Raw genomic sequence first — 22,060 nt, forward strand, 5'->3', positions numbered from 1 at the left:
GGAATGGTGGGGCTGAGGCCTAAAGTTATAAAGATATTTTGAAGCATCTAATCCGAATCATTGTAACGAAGGGTGATACAGTATAAAAAAGACATATATCAAATTAAACAAATTTTTAAAAAAATAAAATAGAACCATGTATAAATAATAGCTGAATATAAAATAAACTAAAATATTATTATAGAACTAGTCTTTAAGCCCATTACATTAATGAGTGCTAGAATATATGTCTGTCTGTCTTTCTTTCTGTCTTTCTACCTGCCCCTGTCTTTCTTTCTGTCCTTTGTCTATCTGTCTCTCTCCCTGCCCCTATCCCACTTCCCTGTGCAGCAGCATTTCCCTCCCCCCTCACCCAACTTTCCTGTGCAACAATAGCAGCGGTATTTTGCGTGCATTCTAGAGGAGGAAAAGAATCAAAAGTGCCTTTCAGGCGATGCCTGGTTGGGACCTGGTGAGCAAAAAGCCCCTTCCCCTCCGCTTGGGTGTCCTGTTGGATCACCAGAGAGAGGAGGCATGTGCTGCTTCCCGCTTGAAAACCCTCCCTTCCCCAGTGGCGTCCCACGCCCCTGAGCCTGGCTCCTGTCACTCCGCTCCTCGCCCGCCGGTGATCATGGTGCTGGAGGGGGCCTCCCGCCGCCTTACCCCCGCGGGGACCCTGCCCTTGCTCCTGCTCAGGCCCTGCCAGCTGCCTGTCTCTCTGGGGCGCTTCGAAAGAGCAGCGGCTACTGCCGGGGAACAAGTCGCGCTGCTCGTTCGTGCTCCAGGGGGACGCGTCACACAACCAGGCGATGGTGCACTGGACCGGCGAGAACAGCAACGTAAGTGCAGCCCGGCATGCCTGGGAAGCTAAAGATACCTACGCGCATGCTCGTGCATACTTTAGACTGTTTTACGGCGAGGCCAGCAGCAGTGTTCTGGCCTGCCTCCGTGTTCGAAAATCGATTTCGGCACGGAGGCACACCTCACGTAGCCAGGAATCACAAAACTCTAAGTGCATATGCGCGCTTAGAGTTTTTATTGATATATATATATATATATACTAGTATTTTAGACCGTTACATTAATGGGTGCTAGAATATATGTCTGTGTGTCTTTATTTCTGTCTCTCTCTCCCTCCCGCTGTCTGTCTCTCTCCTTGGCCCCCTTTGTCTGTCTGTCTTTCTGTGTCTCTCCCTTCCCCTGTGTCTTTCTTCTTTTCTTTCTATCTATCTGTCTCTCTCCCTGCTTCCTATGCAGCAGCATTTCTCTCCCACCACTTCCCTGTGCAGCAGCCACAGCAGCATTCCCTCCCCCTCCATTTCCCTCCCCCCACACCACTTCCCTGTGTAGCAGCAGCGTTTCCCCTACCTCCCCTTTCCCTTCCCGCGGTCTGGCCGGCTCCCTTAGTCCCTTACCGCCCCCCCCCTTCCCTTCCCGCGGTCCCAACAAACCTTCCGATTCCAGCAGTGTCTGCAGCACTCTACACACTGCTACTTCGGGGCCTTCTACTGCCCAGCAAATCAGGGCAGTAGAAGGCCCCGAAGCAGCATGTGTAGAGTCCTGCAGACGCTGCTTGAATCAGAAGGTTTCAGGACCCGCAGCCCTTGCCAGACCCGAAGCAAGCTCTGGGGGTTTTTGGATTTTTTATGCGGGCCCAGCCGGAGCAGGAGGAGAAGCCTGGGAGGCAGGAATTAAAGTCCATTCCGGCCCCCGCTGACATCGCCCTGGCCAGTTCACATCCTTCAGATGGCAAGAACCGCCACGGCCGACAGGCTCTGTGCCGCCGCACACATGCGCACTCCTACCTGCGGGTCCCTACGACGCACGGAAAACGGGAGCACACAGGTGGGAGTGCGCATGCGCGCTTAGGGCTTTATTATATTAGATTAGATATACACACACACACATACATATATACATACACACTGTTTAGTCCAGTTTTTCTGGGGTTTTCATATCAGTGGCATTTCATTTTCCCAGATCTCATTAATAAGTGAGTTTTTACTTTACCCCTTGTTTATTTCTTGACTGGAGATGAGCTGACACTGACATGACACTCGTCTGACCACTCACGCAGTAACTAAGGTGAGGTCAACTTGCAACTGGGCAATGAAATCCCATCGAAGTGCAAGGTCTTGGCATGATGTTAATGCATGTGGACAACCGGACCGAGCCTTGTCTACCATTGAACCTGTCGCTTTCTTCTTTTGTACAATCTTTACTACTGCACTGTGACTGCAGCCAAATTTGCTGGCACAAAAATTTGGTGGCATAAAAATCCTTCCTCGCTTATCAATGACACACAAACACACTCCTCCAATGTCAGGTTCTGAGTCTTGTTCATGGTTGATGCAGAAAGTGTATGAAACCCAAAAAGCCCACATAAGCTTTCATCCCTAAGCCCTCAAACTGTTAGTGCAGACTGTCCAAGTGAGTGCACTGAAAAGCAGACTGTCCCATGGAAGCAGATTCGACCACAGAGTCTGCATCATCTCCCAAAGCCACAGGTGTTCCACAGAGGGATCCTCTGCAGCACTGAAAGCCTTGTAAATGGTTAGCATAAAAGACCAAATTGAAATTGAGCAGAAAAGGCAAGCTCCTGCTATCTTGCTTGTAGGAAGACAACTGAGGAACTAAAGGACAGCCCAGAGAGATAGGAGGTGGCTAAAAATAATACAAATGAAGCTCCCTACAAGAGGTCTCATGAGTAGAGGTTGACTACCCATCCATTCAGGAATGGAGTGTCTGTCGCACTAGAAGCGCTGTTCTATACAGGTACACATAAGTGCTATGGCTTGCAAATACAAGGGAGCCATGCATGTGGGTGGAACATAGGTGAGACAGATGCATTTAAGGTATGTGTAAGTTTTGCATAAGTTACATCTGCCCTTACTGCAATTAAGCATCCGCAGGTCTATTGCTGATGCAATTTCAGGCACATAACTATAGGCACACCGATGTCAGGTTACACTAGTATTTTATAATGGAATTTGGATGCCTAAGTACTCCTCCAGATACCTCTAATTAGGCCCATTAGAATGAGGACTTGTTGATATACTGTTGCTTCCATCATCATTCCTAATTGTTTAGGCTTTCTTGTCATTTTTGCTGTGAATGTTTTCTGGTTCAGCCACATCAAGTGGATGATTAATAATAATATGCATGAATTTGAAATGACATAGGAAATATGAACACTGGAAAATGAAAACTAGCAGAAAAATCAAGAAATCTTGTATTTTTAATGTTATTCAATACTATAATCTACACAGGCTTTATATGTTATTTAAAATATTTTTTTTTACATTTTTGTTATCAACAATTAATCCTCTATATCCCCTTTCAATTATGTGTATTAAAGTGCTGTGTTCATCAGCAGATTGACTTTGTGAAGGGTCAAGCTACTGCAAAGAATGTATGGCGTATTCTAGCGGCCTTGGAACGGGCGGCACAGGATCAGCTTCCTTCCCAGGTGATCAGCTTTGACGCCAAAAAAGCCTTTGACCAGTTGATTGGGGGGGGGGGGTTATTTGCGGTCCTGTGAACTTATGGCATGGGCTCTTGGTTTCTCTAAGCAATGCGAATCCTCTATGCAGATCCCCAGGTGCAGGTGTGGGCAAATGATGTGTTGTCGGATTCATTTTCCATTTGCCGGGATACATTTTAGGGTTGCCCCCTTTCACCCTTATTGTTCATCTTAATGCTGGATGCTCTTATTCGGGACATTCAGACTAATCCTGAGATTTTAGGGATGGTGTTGGGGGCTCATCATTTCAAAGTGGCAGCCTTTGCAGACGATCTTTTGGTATATTTGACCGATCCTCAGGCCTCGTTGCCCATTCTTTTGGAGAGTTTTCGGGAGTATGGGGATTGTTTGGGCTTTCGTCTGAATCATCAAAAGTCGGAGGCTCTTGCTTTTCCGGACTCACTGAGGGTGGGCTGGGGACCTGGATTCTCCTTACGCCGGGCAGTTTGTTCCTTTCGTTACCTTGGTATTCAATTCTCTGTGGATGTTAGGGCCTCATACCGATTGAATGTAGATCGTTTGCTGACTGAGACTAAAGGGCTCCTGCATCACTGGATGAATCTTCCTCTCTTGTTGATGGGTCGTGTTCATCTATATCAAATGGTTGTCTTTCCTAAGTGGTTATATTTGTTGTAAACACTTCCCTTGTTCCTGTTGAAAAAAGAGATAGCCAGTCTTCAGAGATCGGTTCTTTTCTTTTGTTGGGGGGACAAGAAAGGTAAGATACCTTAACAATATGTACTTCTTAATACCTTATTCAATTCTTATGTAATCCGCCTTGAACCGCAAGGTAAAGGCGGAATAGAAATCACTAATGTAATGTAATGTAATGAACTGTAATTTTCTTTACAGATCTTGGGCTATGGGTGGCTTGGGGCTTCCCTCGGTTCATCTTTATAATTTGGCCTGTTTGCTTCGCCACTTTAGGGACTAGCTTTTTACTGGTTCTCAATACATGGATGTAGCCTTGGAAACCGATTTTTTTCCCCTGGGCTTTGCCCTATCTATTACATTGGGATGGGAAGCAGCAGTTGGGTCCTGGGCCTCATAGCTGTTTGGTTCGCCTGCTGCGCAGGGCTTGGAGGTGCGTGTTACGGCTTTGGGGCCACTCATGTTCTAGCTCGGTTCTACTGCCCATAGTGGGTAACGCGACCTTTTGTCCGGGTCAAGATAATGTTGTTTTTAAACGATGGGCGTGAAAGGGATTATGTAATCTGGGGCATTTCCTTCAGGCAGATGGGAGTCTTTCATCTTTCCTGGCTCTCCAGGCGTCCTGGTCCCTGAGTGTTCTGGATCATTTTGCATACCGGCAGCTCGCTCATTACTACTGCCCAGGGAGTCTCTACAGCATGCCTTTTTGGTCACTTTGCAGGATTTCTTTTTTGATGATAATTGGGATTGGCTCTCGGTGTCTCAATACCATCACTGGCTGGTAGCTCTGCAGCCAAGGAGAGACTATCACCAGCTTCTGTGGACTCAGGACTTGGGCTGCTGCCCTTGGGTGGCATCCCTGTCTCCTCTGGTGCCGCAGATCCCTCGGGTAGTGCAGAGTGCTGAACTCCAGGAATGTCAATTTTGGGTCCTTCATCAGAGTTATATTTCCCAGAAACAAGCTTTTCATTTTGGGTGTGCCTCTACCTCTACGTGCTTGAAATGCCACCGTGTTGATAATTCTCTAGCGTATGGTCTTTGGTCTTGTATAGCTATTGCTGCCTTTTGGCGGGAGATCCGTTATTATTTATAGATCATGGTGGGCTATGCCCTTCCTTCCCAGGTTGAGGGGATTCTCTTTTTGGCTAAGGGTTATCTTGGTGGGCTCTCTGCCTGTGACTCTTTACTTATCCGCAAGGGTTATATAGTGGTTAAGAAATGTATTCTAAATGATTGGCTTCAGGACTCCCCACCCACCATTTGGTATTGGTTCAATAAATTCTATCTTCTAATGGTCTGGGAATCCCTGTCAGCTTGGTTTTTTCATCATCGTAGTATGCTCTTCTTCTCCGTTTGGGCGTCTTATTTGGATACTTTACCCCCTCTGATTAAAAACCAAGTGCTCAACTGGCTGCGGAAGCCAGTAGTACCAGGGATGCCAGTGGGTTACGAGTGGGACGGGGATGGGGGGGTGGGGCTTGGCCGAGTCTGGGTATAAGAACCCAGCCCGGACTCTGACTGTCTCCACCAGTTCTGGTGGTTTGTTGTTTTGTGCTCTGTCTACTGAAAATGCTGTATCAGCTGCTCTGTTGGTTTGTACTTTGTCGTTCAATAAATTGTTTTGACCAAAAAGTGCTGAGATCAGATCCACATACCTCAATGCTCAAATTGAAATCATAATGATATCTAAAGCAGAGGTTGCTGGCTGGGACCATCATAACCACAGTACAGTCTCTTACAGAGCATCATGTATAACTTGTATAACCCAGATTAAAAGCTGTACTTATCTGAGCACGATGCAGCATTTTCTCTGCTTATTTTCCTCTGCTGTAGAAATGAACAGAATCAACTGAAAACACTATGTGATAAATAGTGCACATGTGTCGGCGCCTAAACCTGGTGCCTCGACTCGAGTTTCGCTCCACGCGTCATCAGGAGGGAGTAAACTCACGGGATTTGGGCTCCTGCCTCAGGAAAAGCCTAAGAAAACCATCCTCACCCATAATAATTTAATTATATAGCACATTATTACATCATCATTAAAATTAATATTTTAGCTTAAAAATCTAATTTGAGGCAAACCATTTTAATATTTCAAAGATTGTTATAACATTTACTCAAATCATTAGAAAATATAGCAAATTTCTGCCTCTCAATGGCCACGTTTTTGGTCTTGGAGAATAAAAACTACAAGCATCTATGAGGCAGACCTGGTTCTTTTTGTTGTATAGAGCTTTTTGGACCCCAGTTCGTTTACAAAAGTTGGATAGCTCTAGGTCCAATAGATGCTGGCATTGTGGTTTAGAAACTGGGACATTAGACCATTTCATTTTTTTCTGTCCCTATATAAAATGCCTTTTGGAAGTTAATTTGGTCCCAAATTAATTCATTGTTAGAAAATCATGTTGCCCTTTCATATGATACTATATTATTTGGTACATCTATGAGATTCAAAAGCCCAATATCTGCAAATAATAATAAACTTTTATTAATATTGACAGGGGTTGCCATTCAACAGATTACTGGAAACTGGAAAGATTATACTAAACTTAATTATACCTTTTGGTGGAATTCAGTATGTCATGTTTACAAAATGGAGAGGGTGCTTGCCATTCAACAAGGAAATTATCATAAGTTTAAAAAGATTTGGGGGCCATTGATTACTTATTCTTTTTTTTTTTTTTTTAACTTTTTATTTATAGAATTTTCATTCTTTCAATACATGAATCACATATTATAAAATGTATAATAAAATATATATGTATGTACAAATTCATATCATAGATATTCATCCCTTTCCCCTATTAATTGTTTTTCCATTTTTCTTTCATATTAATATCTATATTTCCCACCCTAACTCTATATTACTATTATCAATGTGTTAAGATATCTGATCTCTAGAATAATTAGTTTATTGATTACTTATTCTAATGATCAGACATCTTAAACACCTTGGTATTAGATAAGGTATAGGGAGGGTGGGATTGGGAAAGATAATAATTGCTAATTGTTTTATTATTAATAAGTGGGTGGGTGGGAAGGGATTCTTTTATATTTATATATTTTAAGGATTATAAGTGATTTGTTAAAATTTTTTCTGATTGATTATTATACACTTGTTGTAAGATTTGAAAATGAATAAAGATTTATTTAAAAAAAAAAAGAAAATATAGCAAAAATGTTAACATAATTTAATGATTTAATGCTATTACTTACCCCGCAGTATCCTGAATGGCCGCAGAGAAGGATATTCATAAATAATGACATGAGGGTTGACTCCTTTTTCTGCTACTGCAAAGTACCGATAACTAGAATGTACCTAAAAGGAGCACAAAAATAACTGAGGTGGTGCATTCAAATCTATTTCAAGCATATTCATTGTGAATATCCTGAAAACCTGACTGGCTGGGAGTCCCAGAGAGTGTTAGGGCATACTGTCTAGCCAGTCTGGTTTTCAGGATATTCACAATGAATATGCATGCAAATATATAGTATATTTATGTTTATTAAAATATTTGGTATCCTGCCATTACAAAGAGGTCACAGTGGTCTCAGAATACAGACTTGTTTCAGGAATGGTTTGAGAAATCTTGTTGTACTAGAGAACAGATCCTTGGACTCTCTGTAGGCCAGTTCTTACCTTGCTTCCCTGTTTTCCATGGCTTCTTTCAATTGTTTGATATTCATTCCCTTGTCAATCTTTATGGTATTCAGCCAATGGGCCTTTGGTCTCCCCTGCTTCCTTTTACCACTGACCATTCTGAGTAACACCTTCTTTGCTAGTGAATTCGCTGTCATCATCCAAAATAGGTCAGTTTCTGTCTGGTAATCTTGCCTCCCAAGGACAAGTCTGGGTTTATATGTTCAAGAACATCTTTGTTGGTGATCCTAGCTGTCCATGGGATTCATAGATGTCTTCTCCAGCACCACAGCAAGCACGGGACTGGCCAGCAGATGCAGCGCTTTGAACAGGCTACTCATGGCCTGCCCCACCAGGGCCTTTCCTCTGCCATGTCACCAAAGACATCACTGATGATGCAGCAGAGGGAAGCCCTGGCAGAGCAGGCCGCAAGCAGCCTGTTCAAAGCGCTGCCTCTGTCAACTGGCCTCTGCCACCACTACTGCTGCTTTAGGAGGTCCAAAAGTATATCAGGTCTCACGGTGGGTAGGTCAGTCAGAAAATGCTGCACAGGGGGATAGGAGGGATGGAAAGTTGCTGCACATGAGAGGAGAGAGAGGAAGAATTGTTAGATGTGGGGGGAAGGAGATGAAGGGAAAGATGCAACAGTGGAGGGGAGGGAGACATGCATGGGAAATAGAGAGACAGAAATAATGGAATTATGAGGGAGAGCCTGGAGAGATGGTGCACATGATAATAGAGGGGAGGAGGGGAGAGATGCTGCATGGAGGGCAATAGAGGTTTGAGACCTTCTGGTACAAGGCAGGGAGAGAGGGGGAGGGGACATTCGATGAAGTTACAGGGAAATACTTTTAAAACCAATAGGAGGAAATTTTTTTCACTCAGAAAATAGTTAAGCTCTGGAACGCATTGCCAGAGGATGTGGTAAGACCGGATAGCATAGCTGGTTTTAAGAAAAGTTTGGACAAGTTCTTGGAGGAAAAGTCCATAGTCTGTTATTGAGAAAGACATGGGGGAAAGCCACTGCTTGCCCTGTACTGGTAGCATGGAATATTGCTACTTCTTAGGTTTTGGCCAGGTACTAGTGACCTGGATTGGCCACTGTGAGAATGGGCTACTGGGCTTGCTGGACCATTGGTCTGACCCAGTAAGGCTATTCTTATGAGAGAGAGATGGTAGACAGTGGGAAAGTAACCATTATTCTTGTTTCTTTGGACCTTTCAGCCGCCTTCGACACCATAGACCACCAACTATTACTTCAAAGATTTGCCGCGGTTGGAATCTCTGAGCAAATCCTTTACTGATTCTCTTTCTATTTCTCAAATTGCATTTCCGTGATCTCCTTCAATAACTCAACATGAACAGTTTTTCAAAATCACTTTAGCATTCATCAAGGATCAATACTGTCTCCTCTGCTGTAAGGTTTATGGCTGCTAGTAACCTCAGGACTTTTGTTTAGTGCTTACATAGCCAATAGGAAGATACTGGACTGACAAGCTATGTATTAAAATACTCCCCATATATTTCCAGAAGACTGCAAATATTATTCTTTTCAATATGTTGTTTTTCTGTACATTGTTTTTGATTTTTTTAATACATAATTCCTTGGAGTGCATAGTGTACCATAGGCAGCGGAACGTTTTTTGTTTGGGGAGGAGCTAAAAGCTCCACCCTAGACCCTGCCCCAGACCTTTCCAAGCTCTGCCTTGACCTGCCCTAGTTCCGCCCCAGACATCATCAGAGACGCGGCAGAAGAAATCAGAGCATGGGAAGGCTGCAAAGCAGCGTTTTTAGTGTGATGCGGCCGCTGCTGGAGCCGGGAGGTTTGACGGTCGTCTCGCGGTGGGAGGGTCAGTGGAGTCGGCTGCCCGGTGGCGATAGTGGCGGGGGGGAGAGAGTTCTACTGCACAGGGGGATGGCTGGCAGGCAGGTTGGCTTCGGAGGGTGCGGGAGGGACAAAGTATGGAAGGGAGTGAGGGGGAGCAGGGAAGAGGTGCTGCTGGACCAGGGAGCAGGGAAGAGGGACCAGGGGAGCAGGAAAGAGGTGCTGCTGGCGGGGGGGAGAAAGTTCTACTGTACAGGGGGATGGCAGGCAGGCAGGCAAGCTGGCTTCGGAGGATGGGGGTGGGACAAAGTTTGGAAGGCAGTGAGGGGGAGCAGGGAAGAGGTGCTGCTGGGCCAGGGGAGCAGGGAAGAGGTGCTGCTGGACCGGGGGAGCAAGGAAGAGGGACAGGGGAGCAGGGAAGAGGTGCTGCTGCACAGAGAAGTGGGTTGGGGGATGGAAATGCTGCTGCTGCTGCTGCACAGGAAAATGGAGGGGAAGGGTATGCTTCTGCTGCTACTGCACAGGGAAGTGGAGTGGGGAGGGAAATGCTGCTGGTGAGAAAAGGGAGCTGGGGCTGAAAGGGAAAATGTGGGAGAAGGAGGTGGGGGGGTAAAAATGGGTTTGGAGCTGGTGCTGGAGCTGGGGCTGAAAATAGGGGACATGTGAGGGAAGGAGGCTTTACTAGCACCCGTTAATATAACGGGCTTAAACACTAGTCTTATTAATAATATACAATGGTAACCACAAAATTAAACTACAGAAAGCACACTCTTTTTCTCCTCCCCAACATTTCTTCCTCGCTACTCCACCCCCATGTGCAACATCTTCCTGTCTCTCACTGTCCACCATCTCTCTCTCTCTCATTCCTTCCCTTGCTGCAAAGGGAGTGGGGAAAGAGAGAGGCAGATTTGCCCCGGGATTACATGGACAGATAATTTATCTTCATTAAAAAATATATATATTTAAAGCAGGGGTGTCAAACTCTGGCCTGCAGGCCAAATCTTGCCCATAATTATATTTGGCCTGTGAGAAAATACCAAATGTCTACTAGAGCTGGACCGGCGGGTATGTCAATGCAGGACAGCTATACTATCTTCACAATATGTGTCAGTTGTTTTTATTTTTTTATTTTATTTAATTTTCTATACCGTTTTCCCAAGGTAGATAAGAACGGTTTACATGAATTTATTCAGGTACTCAAGCGTTTTCCCTGTCTGTCCCGGCGGGCTCACACTCTATCTAATGTACCTGGGGTAATGGGGGGATTAAGTGACTTGCCCAGGGTCACAAGGAGCAGCGTGGGTTTGAACCCACAACCTCAGACCTTTTACTTTAATTTATTTATTGTTTTTAATCGGGTTTTAATTAATCGATTTCTTTAGCATTTTTTGTGCCACTTTTTGCATATGATTATGGTTGTAACTAAAGCACTTGTCATGTGACCCTCCCTTTTTAAATTGCCGGCGTTTTCTGAGCTGGTTTTACTTTCAGTTTGCTCAGCTCAGAGCGCTACAGATTGTCTCTACTAGGTAAGAGCCACCATGGTTTTATTTCATTCTTCCTTTTAATTTTTAACATGCACATAGTTATTTTAAATTATCTTAAGTTCCCATAAAATATTAGCTTATGGTTTTTATGTTTTCTATAGTCTTTTACCACACTGCGAAGTTTGTTAGTGTAGGACAGCTACACTTTTTATTTATGTATTTTTAAACCTTTCCACATGCAAGGTTTTGTTATTATTTATTTTTCACTATTTATATTATTTTTTTGTTGTTGGGTTTTAGATAGATAGATGTTGCACAATGCAGACATAAATCAATAAAACTACTCAAAAAGCATTTTTCCCCATGCGCAACCTCCGAAAAATAAGAAAATTCTTCGAAAAAGACCACTACAGGATCATAGTTCAATCCCTTGTCCTAGGACTAGTGGACTATTGCAATATCCTCTACCTTCCATGCCCCATAAACTTGCTAAACCAACTGCAGACCATTCAAAACACAGCCCTCAGGCTGATCTACTCTCTTGGAAAATTCGACCATATCACTAATGCCTACCTTGACTCTCACTGGCTACCAATACGTGCTCGAATCCAATTCAAATTTTATTGTCTACTATACAAAGCAATAAACGGATCTGCACCCACCTACCTCAACAACCATCTTAATTTCAACTGCACATCCAGAACAAGAAGAACCCAGAACCTATTCGCCTATCCACCACTCAAGGGTACTCAGCGAAAGAAGATGTACGACGGCCTCCTAGTGACGCAGGCAGCGAAACTGGACCCCTTTATCTCCAACTTGTTATCAACTACAAGTGACTTTAAATCATTCCGAAAAGAAATCAAACTCTACTATTCAAAAAAACTATACAACCTCCCAACCAACAAGTAACAAGTAACCAAGCCTAAACCCTTCTCCTAAATTGTAATTCCTTGCATCTATTATGTAAGCATCCTAAACTGTAATTCCTTGCATCTATTATGTAAGCATCCCCCAATTGTAACTTCCTAGAAAATCCCAGCTATCTTTTACTATTTCCCGCTTAGAACTGTAAACATCCCCTGAATTGTAACTTCCTGGATATGTCCAGCTGTCTTATACTGTAATCCGCTTAGAACTGCAAGGTAAAGGTGGAATATAAGTCACTAATGTAATGTAATGTGCCCACAATGCTTCTTTGGCCACTTTTATGTTTACACTCTGTTAGTTTCTTTTTCCGAACCTTGTCTTTAAACATGGTTATGACCACGGCACTTATTTTGGTTGGCTCGTGACTTTGTCCAAGTTTCTAATTTTGGCCCACTGTGTATTTGAGTTTGACATCCCTGATTTAAAGGTTTTGGTTGTTTGTACATGTGTTTGGAGAGTAGGGGTTACTTAGACCAGTGTTCTTCAACCTTTTTACACCTATGGACCGGCGGAAAAAAAATATATTTTGTGGCCCGGCAAACTACTAGGACTGAAATTTAAAAACCCCGTTTCCGCCCCGTCTCAGCGAGCTCGGTCCGCGCAAACCATCTGATCCCATCCACACAAGCCTCAATTATGATTTTATATTGAATGTATTTTATTAAAGCATAAAAAGAAACAATATTCTGTACAATTGTCATTTTATAAATACAAATAATAAAGAGCAAGGATAAACAAAACCCCTGTCTCTCCTCCCCTTCACATATATCCCCTCTACTATCAAGAAAACTGAATAAGCCAAATTATTACAGAATGCTACACAGAAATATCATGCTAACAGAATACCGCAGTCACACATAGCAGGAATAGAGTTAGGGAAGTGCAACTAGGGCAACTGCTCCTCTGGTCAGAGAGAGCCCTAAGCCACTGCCTAGACTTTGCAGTCCCCAGTTATGTCTAACACCAGCTCTAGCAGGGTATATATTTCAAATTTGATATATTCTAATCACAAAATAGAAATAAAATTATTTGTTTCTACCTTTTGTTGTCTCTGGTTTCTGCTTTCATCTTCTTTTCACTCTCTTCCTTCCAGTGTCTGCCCCTTCCATCTACTGTCTGACCTCTCCCCCTTCCATACGGTATTTGTCTTCTTTCTATGCCCCTCTTCCCTTTCCATCCAGCCTATGCCCCCTCTTTCCTTTTTACATGATTCATTCCAGCTTCACTGCTCTCTTCATTTTTATCTCTCCTACACCAGATCTAGCATCTTTGTACCTCTCAATTTCTCTGCTGACCCCCCTTCCCATCTCATTCCTGTCTCTCCCCTTTCCCTCCTCTAATCTCCCTGCCAGCTGTTTCCTTCCTTTTTTCTTCTCCCTTCCCTCCTCCCCCATCCAGCAGTAACTCTCTTCCCTTTCTCTCCTCCCCTCTCAGCAACATCTCTCCTTCTCCTTCCCTCCAGGCCCAATAGCAGCTGTCCCTTTTTTTCCTTTGCCCAGCAGCTTCCCAGACTCCTTTCCCTCCTCCCCTCTCAGCAGCATCTCTCCTCCTCCTCCCTCCAGTTCCAGTAGCAGCTGTCCCCTTTTTTTTTTTACCATGCCCAGCAGCTTCCCAGCCTCTAACAGTGGCTTTCTCCCCTCCCAGCAGCTTTCCTTACTTACCAACGCAGCGATTCAGGAAGGCAGCCTCGGGTCCTTTGTTGGGTCGCGCCGCCTCTGAGGAAAGAGGAAGTTGCATTATCAGAGGCGGCCGCGACTCAGCAAAAGCCCCAAGGCTGCCTTCCTGAATCGCTGCGCTGGTAAGTAAGGAGAGCTGCTGGGAGGGGAGAAAGCACACTGTCGGAGGCTCCCCATGATCTCTCCGGCCCTGCGCAGACCGACAGGAATTTTCTGCGGACCGGCACCAGTCCGTGGACCGGCGGTTGAAGAACAGTGACTTAGACTGCTATTGTATTTTTAAGAATGTTGTTACAAATACTACTACTTATTATTTCTACAGCACTGCTAGATATATGTAGCACTGTACATTAAAATATTCAAGAGACAATCCCTGATCAGTAGAGCTTACAATCTAATCAAACAAATAGGACAAAGACATGGGTACTATACAAGTAAGTGGGGATTAGGAGTTAAAAGCAGCCTCAAAAATGTGGGATTTTTGTCTGGATTTGAATACTGCAAGGAACGGAGCTTGATGTACTGACTCAGGCAGTCTGTTCCAGGCATATGGGGCAGCAAAGGAGAAGTAACGTAGTCTGGAGTTGGCAGTAAAGGAGAAGGGTACAAATAAGAGACATTTGCCCAATGAACAGAGTTCCCAGGGAGGAGTATAGGGAGTGATAAGACAGGAGAGATATTGAGGAGCTGCAGAGTGAATGCACTTGTAAGTTAATGGGATGAGTTTGAACTGTTTATGGAAATGGTTAGGGAGTCATTGGAGTGATTTTAGGAGACGGGTGATGTGGGCATGGCGACTGGCAGAATACTCATAAGTTATGTGGCAAAATTATGAACAGATTGAAGAGGAGAGAGATAGTTATTTGGAAGACCTGTGAGAAACAAGTTGCAGTAGTCTAGATGAAATGTGATAAGGCTGTGGATAAGGGTTTTGGTAGTATGGAAGGGTCAAATTTTGGAGATATTATAGAGGAAGAAACAACAGGTTTTGGTGATCTGTTGGATTTGTATGGAGAAAGAGAGAGGAATTAGAGATGAGGCTGCAAGCTGACAAGACAGGGAGAATGAGAGTGTTTTCCATTGAGACAGAGATGGGGAGAGGTGAGGTAGGTTTAGGTGAAAGGATAAGTAGCTCAGTCTTGGTTATGTTCAGTTTTAAGTTGTTGTGGTGGTGGAACAACAAGTCAGTGATGTTGAATAAGCAAGCTAAGACTCTGGCCTGGATTTCTGTAGAGATTTCTGGTGAAGAGAGATAGATCTGGGAGTCATTAGCGTAGAGGTGTCATTGAAAACCATGGGAGGAGATCAGAGCACCAAGGGAATTAATATAGATGGAGAAAAGAAGAGATCCCAGGGCAGAGCCCTGGGCTACCCCGACTGTTAGTCGAATAGCAGTGGAGAAGGATCGACCACTGCATACACTAAAGGTGTGATGTGAGAGATAAGAAGAGAACCAAGAAAGAACAGAGTCCTGAAATCCAAGTGAGGACAGGGTGTCATGGAGAAGTGGTGGTCTACAGTGTAAAAAGCAGCAGATAGATCAAGAACAGAATAGAGGCCTTTGGATCTGGCCAGGAGCAGGTCATTGAAGACTTTAGCAAGGGCAGTTTCTGTAGAATACAGGGTGCGAAAGTCTAATTAGAGTGGGTCGAGAATAGCTAGGGATGACAAAGTCAAGGCAATGGCAGTGAACCGCATGTTTAAGTAACTTGGATAAGAAGGGGAGGAGGGAGATGAGGTGACAGCTGGAAGGGCAGGTAGAGTCCAGTTAAGATTGGTGTAATTACGGCATGTTTGAAGACATCAGGGACAGTTGCAGTGGAAAATGATAGATTAAGAATGTGACAGATGGAAAGGGTGACAGTAGGAGAGATGGTGCTGAGTAGACAGATGGGAATTGGATCAGAAGATCAGGTAATGAGGTTTGCAGGAGGAGAGAAAATGTGCAGTTTTCCTCTTCAGTGGTTTCAAGAAAGGAAGGAAAGGCGGCAGGGGCTGGGGGAAGAAGAGCTGGAGGTAGCTTGGTTAAGCCAAAGTCTGGGGGGAAAGTGATGGAGGGGTTGGCGGCGAGGGCACTTTGAGTAGAATTTTCATTTGGCAAAGAGACAGAAAGAGTTGGAGCCGAGAAAGTTAATCAAATGGGTTTAGTAGTCTTGTTTGGTGAGTGAAAGAGCAGACTAGAACAGGGGTAGGGAACTCCGGTCCTCGAGAGCCATATTCCAGTCGGGTTTTCAGGATTTCCCCAATGAATATGCATGAGATCTATTTGCATGCACTGCTTTCAATGCATATTCATTGGGGAAATCCTTAAAACCCGACTGGAATATGGCTCTCGAGAACCAGAGTTCCCTACCCCTGGACTAGAAGAAGGTCAGAAAGAATTTGAACTCTATGAAGTCAGCATGAGTGCAGGATTTGAGCCAAAGACGTTCAGTAGACCTGGCACAGGAACGTTAAGCAGCAGATTTTAGAGGTCAATCAGGACTGAGGTTTGGCGTGCTTTATAGAATGTAGGGTGGGGAAGCAATGGCATCTAGAGCAGAGGAGAGAATGTGAAGATGTTATAAAGTATATTGTTGAAAGTGATATATCAAATAAATGTAAAGTAATTTAAAAAGCATTAAGCCAGTAAAAATCTTACCTTGATCATACCAATGCCTCCACCACTGCAACTTCTCAGGTATCTTTGTTCTTTAGTTTTCATATTAAGGAGTAATATTAGGTTGCCTGCAATATACATGACTGTCTGTTCATCCAGCAGTTGCAGGTTTGCCCGTTTGGTGCAGTCATAGCCAAAGGAATGTCTGGAAGAGCTACATTTAGGAAACTATCTGTGCATGCTAATCAAGCAAAAATTTGGAGCAACAACTTAAATTGTACTATAGTACGTAAATCAGTTAATGGCAATTATACTTAGAAGTTTAAATTAGTTCCTCTTAAATTATACAATGAACAAGAGGGGAAAGCATATAGAGCAGGGGTGTCCAACCTGCGGCCCACGGGACGCATGCGGCCCTGTGAAGAATTTTGTGCGGCCCCCACTCGCACTCGGTGTTTTCCTCTGCCGCCCCCAGCTGTTTAACGTCTTGCCGGTTCCCTCCTCTGTCTTGCTGCAGCATTCACTCAAAGCCGCGGGCAGCGGCTCCTATGTGCCCCCAAAACCACCCCCAATGGCAACGTAAACAGTATTTAGTAAACTGGGGGGTTCCCCCCACACCCCCGGAGCCCTTTAAAATAAGGTTTTTCTGCGGCGCGCTGATGTCTTGCGCTCAATTGTCCACTCCAATTTGTCGGCGCCCGTTTGTCCGGTGCGCTTATGACTGTGAACCCAACTGAAGACATCTTCTTCCAGTCTGGCAACTCAAACTCTCCAAGCTTTGCAGCCAATGGCAATATCCTCAAGCTGCCACTGCTTTCATGCATGCATGAAAGCCAAGGGGGGGAATGGAGGAGGGAATGCAGCAGCTCTGCAATATTGCTGCCAGCTTCAGAACTTGGAAAGTTGGACAGGGAGGAGGTGGCCGTCAGTTGGTGAGGTTTGGGGATCCCTACTAGCTACAGCAGGGGAGATATTCATTTTGAGAGAATCTAAGCTCAAAGTAGGAGGCCCAAAAAAGCAGCAATATTTATCCTGATTAAACGATCCTCCACATGCGCTGCTGACAGCTGATTCAGCATCCTTGCTCTGATGAGGCTCACCTCTGAAGAGGCTCACCGTAGTTGTAACAGAAGTGAATGGGAGAACCAGGAGTGCGCATCCCTGCTTATCAGAGTGGGGATGCGGAAGCCTGTGGCTGCTCCCATTGTCAGCAGTGCACATGGAGAGATTACTCAGTCAGGGTAAGTATTACTGCTTTTTTGGGTTCCTCTCCCTTTAATGAAGTTTTATTATTAGGTATATACATCTTCTATATTAGTGATTGCAGATTTGGGACCTGCTCAACCTTTTTTTTTGCTCATCGTCTAGTGCTAGTGTTTGTGCGGCCCCAGAAAAAAAAATTTGGCCAATGCAGCCCAGGGAAGCCAAAAGGTTGGACACTCCTGAATTAGAGCATAGCTCATGGAATTCTTTCCATCTCCTCTGTGTTATCTCTTTGTATGTATCTTTTACCTATAGTGGAATTAGGGTATCTTTTACCTATAGTGGAATTAGGGTATCTTTTACCTATAGTGGAATTAGGCGGATGATTTAGAGATTCCAGAGTTTTATTGTTTTGGAAAGAAAAATAAAATTAATTTAAATGAGATAATAAACCAAATCTTAACATGTCACTGTCAACAGATTAAAAGGATGAATTTTATCGTTTAATCACGGTATTCTACTGTATCATGGCAACAGGAATTAGCTGGCAGTGCACATAATATCCATTAAAAAGTTATACAGTTTGGTCCCTTTCACAGTAGAATTTACAACAAAAAAAATGAAATATCCATCTAAACCACTAAAAGCAGCAGCAGGTAAAAGTGTGGTATAGAAAGCATGTAGAATAAACCTTGCAATTATTTCTATTCCCTCGGTGTTTTCTGTCTGTATTTATGTTTTGTTTCTGTATCTGAGTACCTCAGTGTATATCTGAGTGAACACCTAGGAGAATAGAAAAGAAGCAATTTGAAAGGAGCAATTCCCTAACTGCTATGTTGTAGGGCATTAAAGTTTCTATGTTGCAGAACATTGAAACTGCTTCACCCACAGAAAGGTATTGGACCAGTTTGGGGGTAAACTTATTTTCCTGAAACCCCCCTCCCCCCCATTTGATACAGCCCATTTTCAAATGTAATGTATTATTTAAACAGTTTTCTGATTGTCAAAATCTGGTATCAATACATTAAATATTTAGAGAGTTATTTTGGCCCCAAGCAGACATCCTCAAGTCTCTCAAGTAAAAGTAATTTCTTTCCAACATCTACTAGATTAGAAAGAACTTATAAAAATGAATCTAACGTGACCAAGTAGCTGTACAAATACATGTTTTATACATAAAAAATCCTTCAAGGGAGACTAAATACTCGTATCTTAAAGGTGATTGAAGAGTTTTGGAAGAAGCCCTCTAGTCAAGTCTAGTCACCTCTAGTCAAGATCTTTAGCTGTAAGGACCAGACTATAAAGTATATGTTGGGAAGGGATGGGTAGCATAAAAAAGGGGAAAATTTTTCAGCTATTTGTGAATGAAGACTCATGCTGCCATATTAAAATCCAAATTCAGAAATTCCAAATCCCAATTTTGGTCAGCTGATAGAAATGTTTGTTTTTGTCCTTGAATGGATGTGGGGTTTTAATCCCTGCTTTTCAGCATTCTTTTGTAATGTTATGAGGAGTTCCATTGACCAAACTATGTCCCGGAAGATTCACTATCCAGTAACAACCAAAACTAAGGCAGCAAGATGGAGGGAGTAGCAGTACTGATAATCAAACGGGTCTATGACAATTGGAACAATTGGAAGAGCAACAATTGGAAGTATCTTACCTCTCAATGCATTGATATAGGAGGGCTTCGGGTGTTGAATGGAACATCTACCAATGCTGGAGTGGGCAAATAGCCATCTAAGCTAAGTGTTGCTGTTTCTTCTTAGCAATTTAGGTGCTATGTTTGCAACTATAGATTATCACTTGAGCTAGATACTAAAAGAAAATTTATGTTTAAGGGTGGGAAGGAGGTCCAAAGTAAATGATAAGAACTTGAAATAACATAAATGTTATAAGAGGTTCTATGTACTGACACGCTGCCTCTTATGATACTTCAACCTCCTAGTTGACATATTACTTGGGAGGGTACAGCTGATCACAGCAGAGAAATCCCTGATCAGCTGAGCTGGCAGGACTCCAAGAAGCCCCACATTGGGGAGTCCTGCTAGCTCAGCTGATCTAGGATTCCCCTTCTATGATCAGCTGATGGCAAGCCATGGACTGTTTAGATTTTTAATTTTGACATTTCTGACAGGGTAGGACAAATGGTAGATATAGGACAATTGGGTAAAACAACTAGGTACAGCAATTGGTAGGATGAAAATTGGTAGGAAGATCCTACCAATTGTCACCCTTCTGCTTAATTCTGCAGTGTTAAATCAATGATAAACTAAACTAAACCTTAAGTTTATATACCGCATCCTCTCCATAATTATAGAGCTCGGCATGGTTTACAAGAGTTAAATAAAGGAATGAGTAGCATAGAGGGGTTGGAAGAGAACATTACAATTTTGTGAAGAGCCTAGTTTTCGGGTGCTTACGGAATAATTGGAAGGAGCCCAGATTCTGTAGTGGGGCAGTAAGATTATTCCAGAGCTCTGTGATTCTGAAAAAAAGAGATTTGCCCAATTTTCCTGCATAGAGGATACCTTTTAGCGAGGGGAAGGATAGTTTAAGTTTTTGGGTGGGCCTAGTGGTGTCAGGGCTCGAGGAGTTCCAAGAAAGAGGGATTAGTGGAGGGAGGATGCCGTGTAGGATCTTAAAAGCTAGGCAGGCACATTTGAAATGGACCCTGGAAATTATTGGGAGCCAGTGAAGTTTGAACAGAAGTGGGGAAACATGATCGAATTTGCGTTTTACGAAGATCAGCTTGGCCGCAGCGTTCTGAATTAGCTGAAGTCTATGAAGACTTTTTAGTTAGATTTAGATAGATAGAATTACAATAGTCTAGTCTTTAACACCACAAAAGGAGAGGGAGCTTTGTGAACTGCCACAAAACAAACATATCTTCTCATGCTTAAAAATGCAAAAAAGGGGTCAAGTCTCTCATTCCCTCACATTGCTGGAGCTCTGCTACTGAGGAGGGGGGTAAAAAAAAGTAACTTTGAGCAATAGGCAATTGCTCTAGCCATTATATTATAGCCCCATTTGCTGCCATAATAAAACCAATTCAGGAGCAAAAAACCTCGGCAAAAAAGTTGCTAGCAAGGAGGGTGAGGTACTCATAATGGCAGACCCCAACACCACTGAAGCCGACTCTGGCCCAGTCAAAATGGCCACAGGGAACCTCAGAGAGCAAGTCTGCCTCTCCCATGCGCAGGAAAATTCAAGCCTGCTGGCAGAACCCACAACCTCTACTAAAATAGACAGCAAAGTTATTTACCGTAACAGTTGTTATCCAGGGAAAATAGGCAGCTATTCTCAGATATGGGTGACATCATCCATGGAGCCCCGATGCGGACAGCCTCACAAGCAGACTTGCTTGTAGAAATGTAGAAGTTTCGAGTCAGCTGTACTGTGCATGCACGAGTGCCTTCCCACCCAGCGCAGGGCAAGTCTCCTCAGTTCAGCTAGCTAGCAGAGAAGCCAACCAGGGGAAGTGGGTGGGTTGTGAGAATAGCTGCCTGCTGTCCCTGGATAACAACTGTTACGGTAAGTAACTGTGCTTTATCCCAGGACAAGCAGGCAGCCTCCAAGCTAACCAGAATGGGATGGTGGGAGTGTTGGCAACTTAGGAGAATAAATTTTGTAATACCTTCTGGCCAAAATGGCCATCCCGTCTGGAGAAACAATCCAAATAATAGTGAGATGTGAAAGTATGAACCGAGGACCAGGTAGCAGCTTTGCAAATTTCCTCAATAGGTGTAGATCTGAGGAAAACTACTGAAGCTGCCATTGCTCTGACTTTGTGGGCTGTGACTCGACTCTGTAGTTGTAATCCAGCCTGGGCTTAGCAGAAGCAGATACAAGCAGCCATCCAGTTGGAGATGGTACACTTAGAGAATGGATGTCCCAACTTGTTTGAATCGGAGACAAAAAGTTGAATAGCAGTTCTGTGTGGTTTGGTGCATTCCAAATAGAAGGCCAAAGCACGTTTACAGTCCAGAGTATGAAGAGCTGATTCTCCAGGGTGAGAATAAGGCTTTGGAAAGAACACTGGAAGAACAATGGATTGGTTGAGATGAAATTCTGAAACCACTTTAGGTAGGAATTTAGGATGAGTATGAAGGACCACCTTGTCATGATGGAACACAGTGAAAGGTGGATCAGCAACTAAAGCTTGCAGCTCACTGACTCTTCAAGCAGATGTGAGGGCAATGAGAAACACCACTTTCCAAGTGAGATACTTCAGATGAGCCATGGACATTGGTTCAAATGGAGGCTTCATCAATTGAGCAAGAACAACATTGAGATCCCAAACCACTGGACGCGGTTTGAGAGGAGGTTTGACATTGAAAAGTCCTTTCATGAATATGGAAACTACCGGATGAGCAGAGAGGAGTTTCCCTTCAATAGGCTGATGAAAAGCAGCAATTGCACTGAGATGGACTCAAATCAATGTAGACTTGAGGCCAGAGGTGGATAAGTGCAAAAGATAATCTAGAACAGAAGATAAGAAGGAATCCTGAGGCTCCTTATCCTGAGAGATGTACCATATAGAAAAT

At 43.7% G+C, this 22,060-nt stretch overlaps 1 protein-coding gene across 2 annotated transcripts in view; it reads right to left on the minus strand.

Moving 5' to 3' along the window:
• Nucleotides 1-22,060, minus strand: part of CFAP44 (cilia and flagella associated protein 44) — a 553,092-nt gene that overhangs the window by 470,043 nt on the left and 60,989 nt on the right. For both annotated transcript variants that reach the window (XM_033943382.1, XM_033943381.1), the window contains exons 4-5: nucleotides 16,353-16,515; nucleotides 7,370-7,472 (exon numbers count right to left, since the gene is read on the minus strand). In XM_033943382.1, the coding sequence (XP_033799273.1) occupies nucleotides 7,370-7,472; nucleotides 16,353-16,515 (266 nt within the window). The remainder of the gene's footprint in view (nucleotides 1-7,369; nucleotides 7,473-16,352; nucleotides 16,516-22,060) is intronic.

The sequence above is a fragment of the Geotrypetes seraphini genome, chromosome 4, assembly GCF_902459505.1.
Source record: "Geotrypetes seraphini chromosome 4, aGeoSer1.1, whole genome shotgun sequence".
NCBI classification, from domain to species: Eukaryota; Metazoa; Chordata; class Amphibia; order Gymnophiona; family Dermophiidae; genus Geotrypetes; species Geotrypetes seraphini.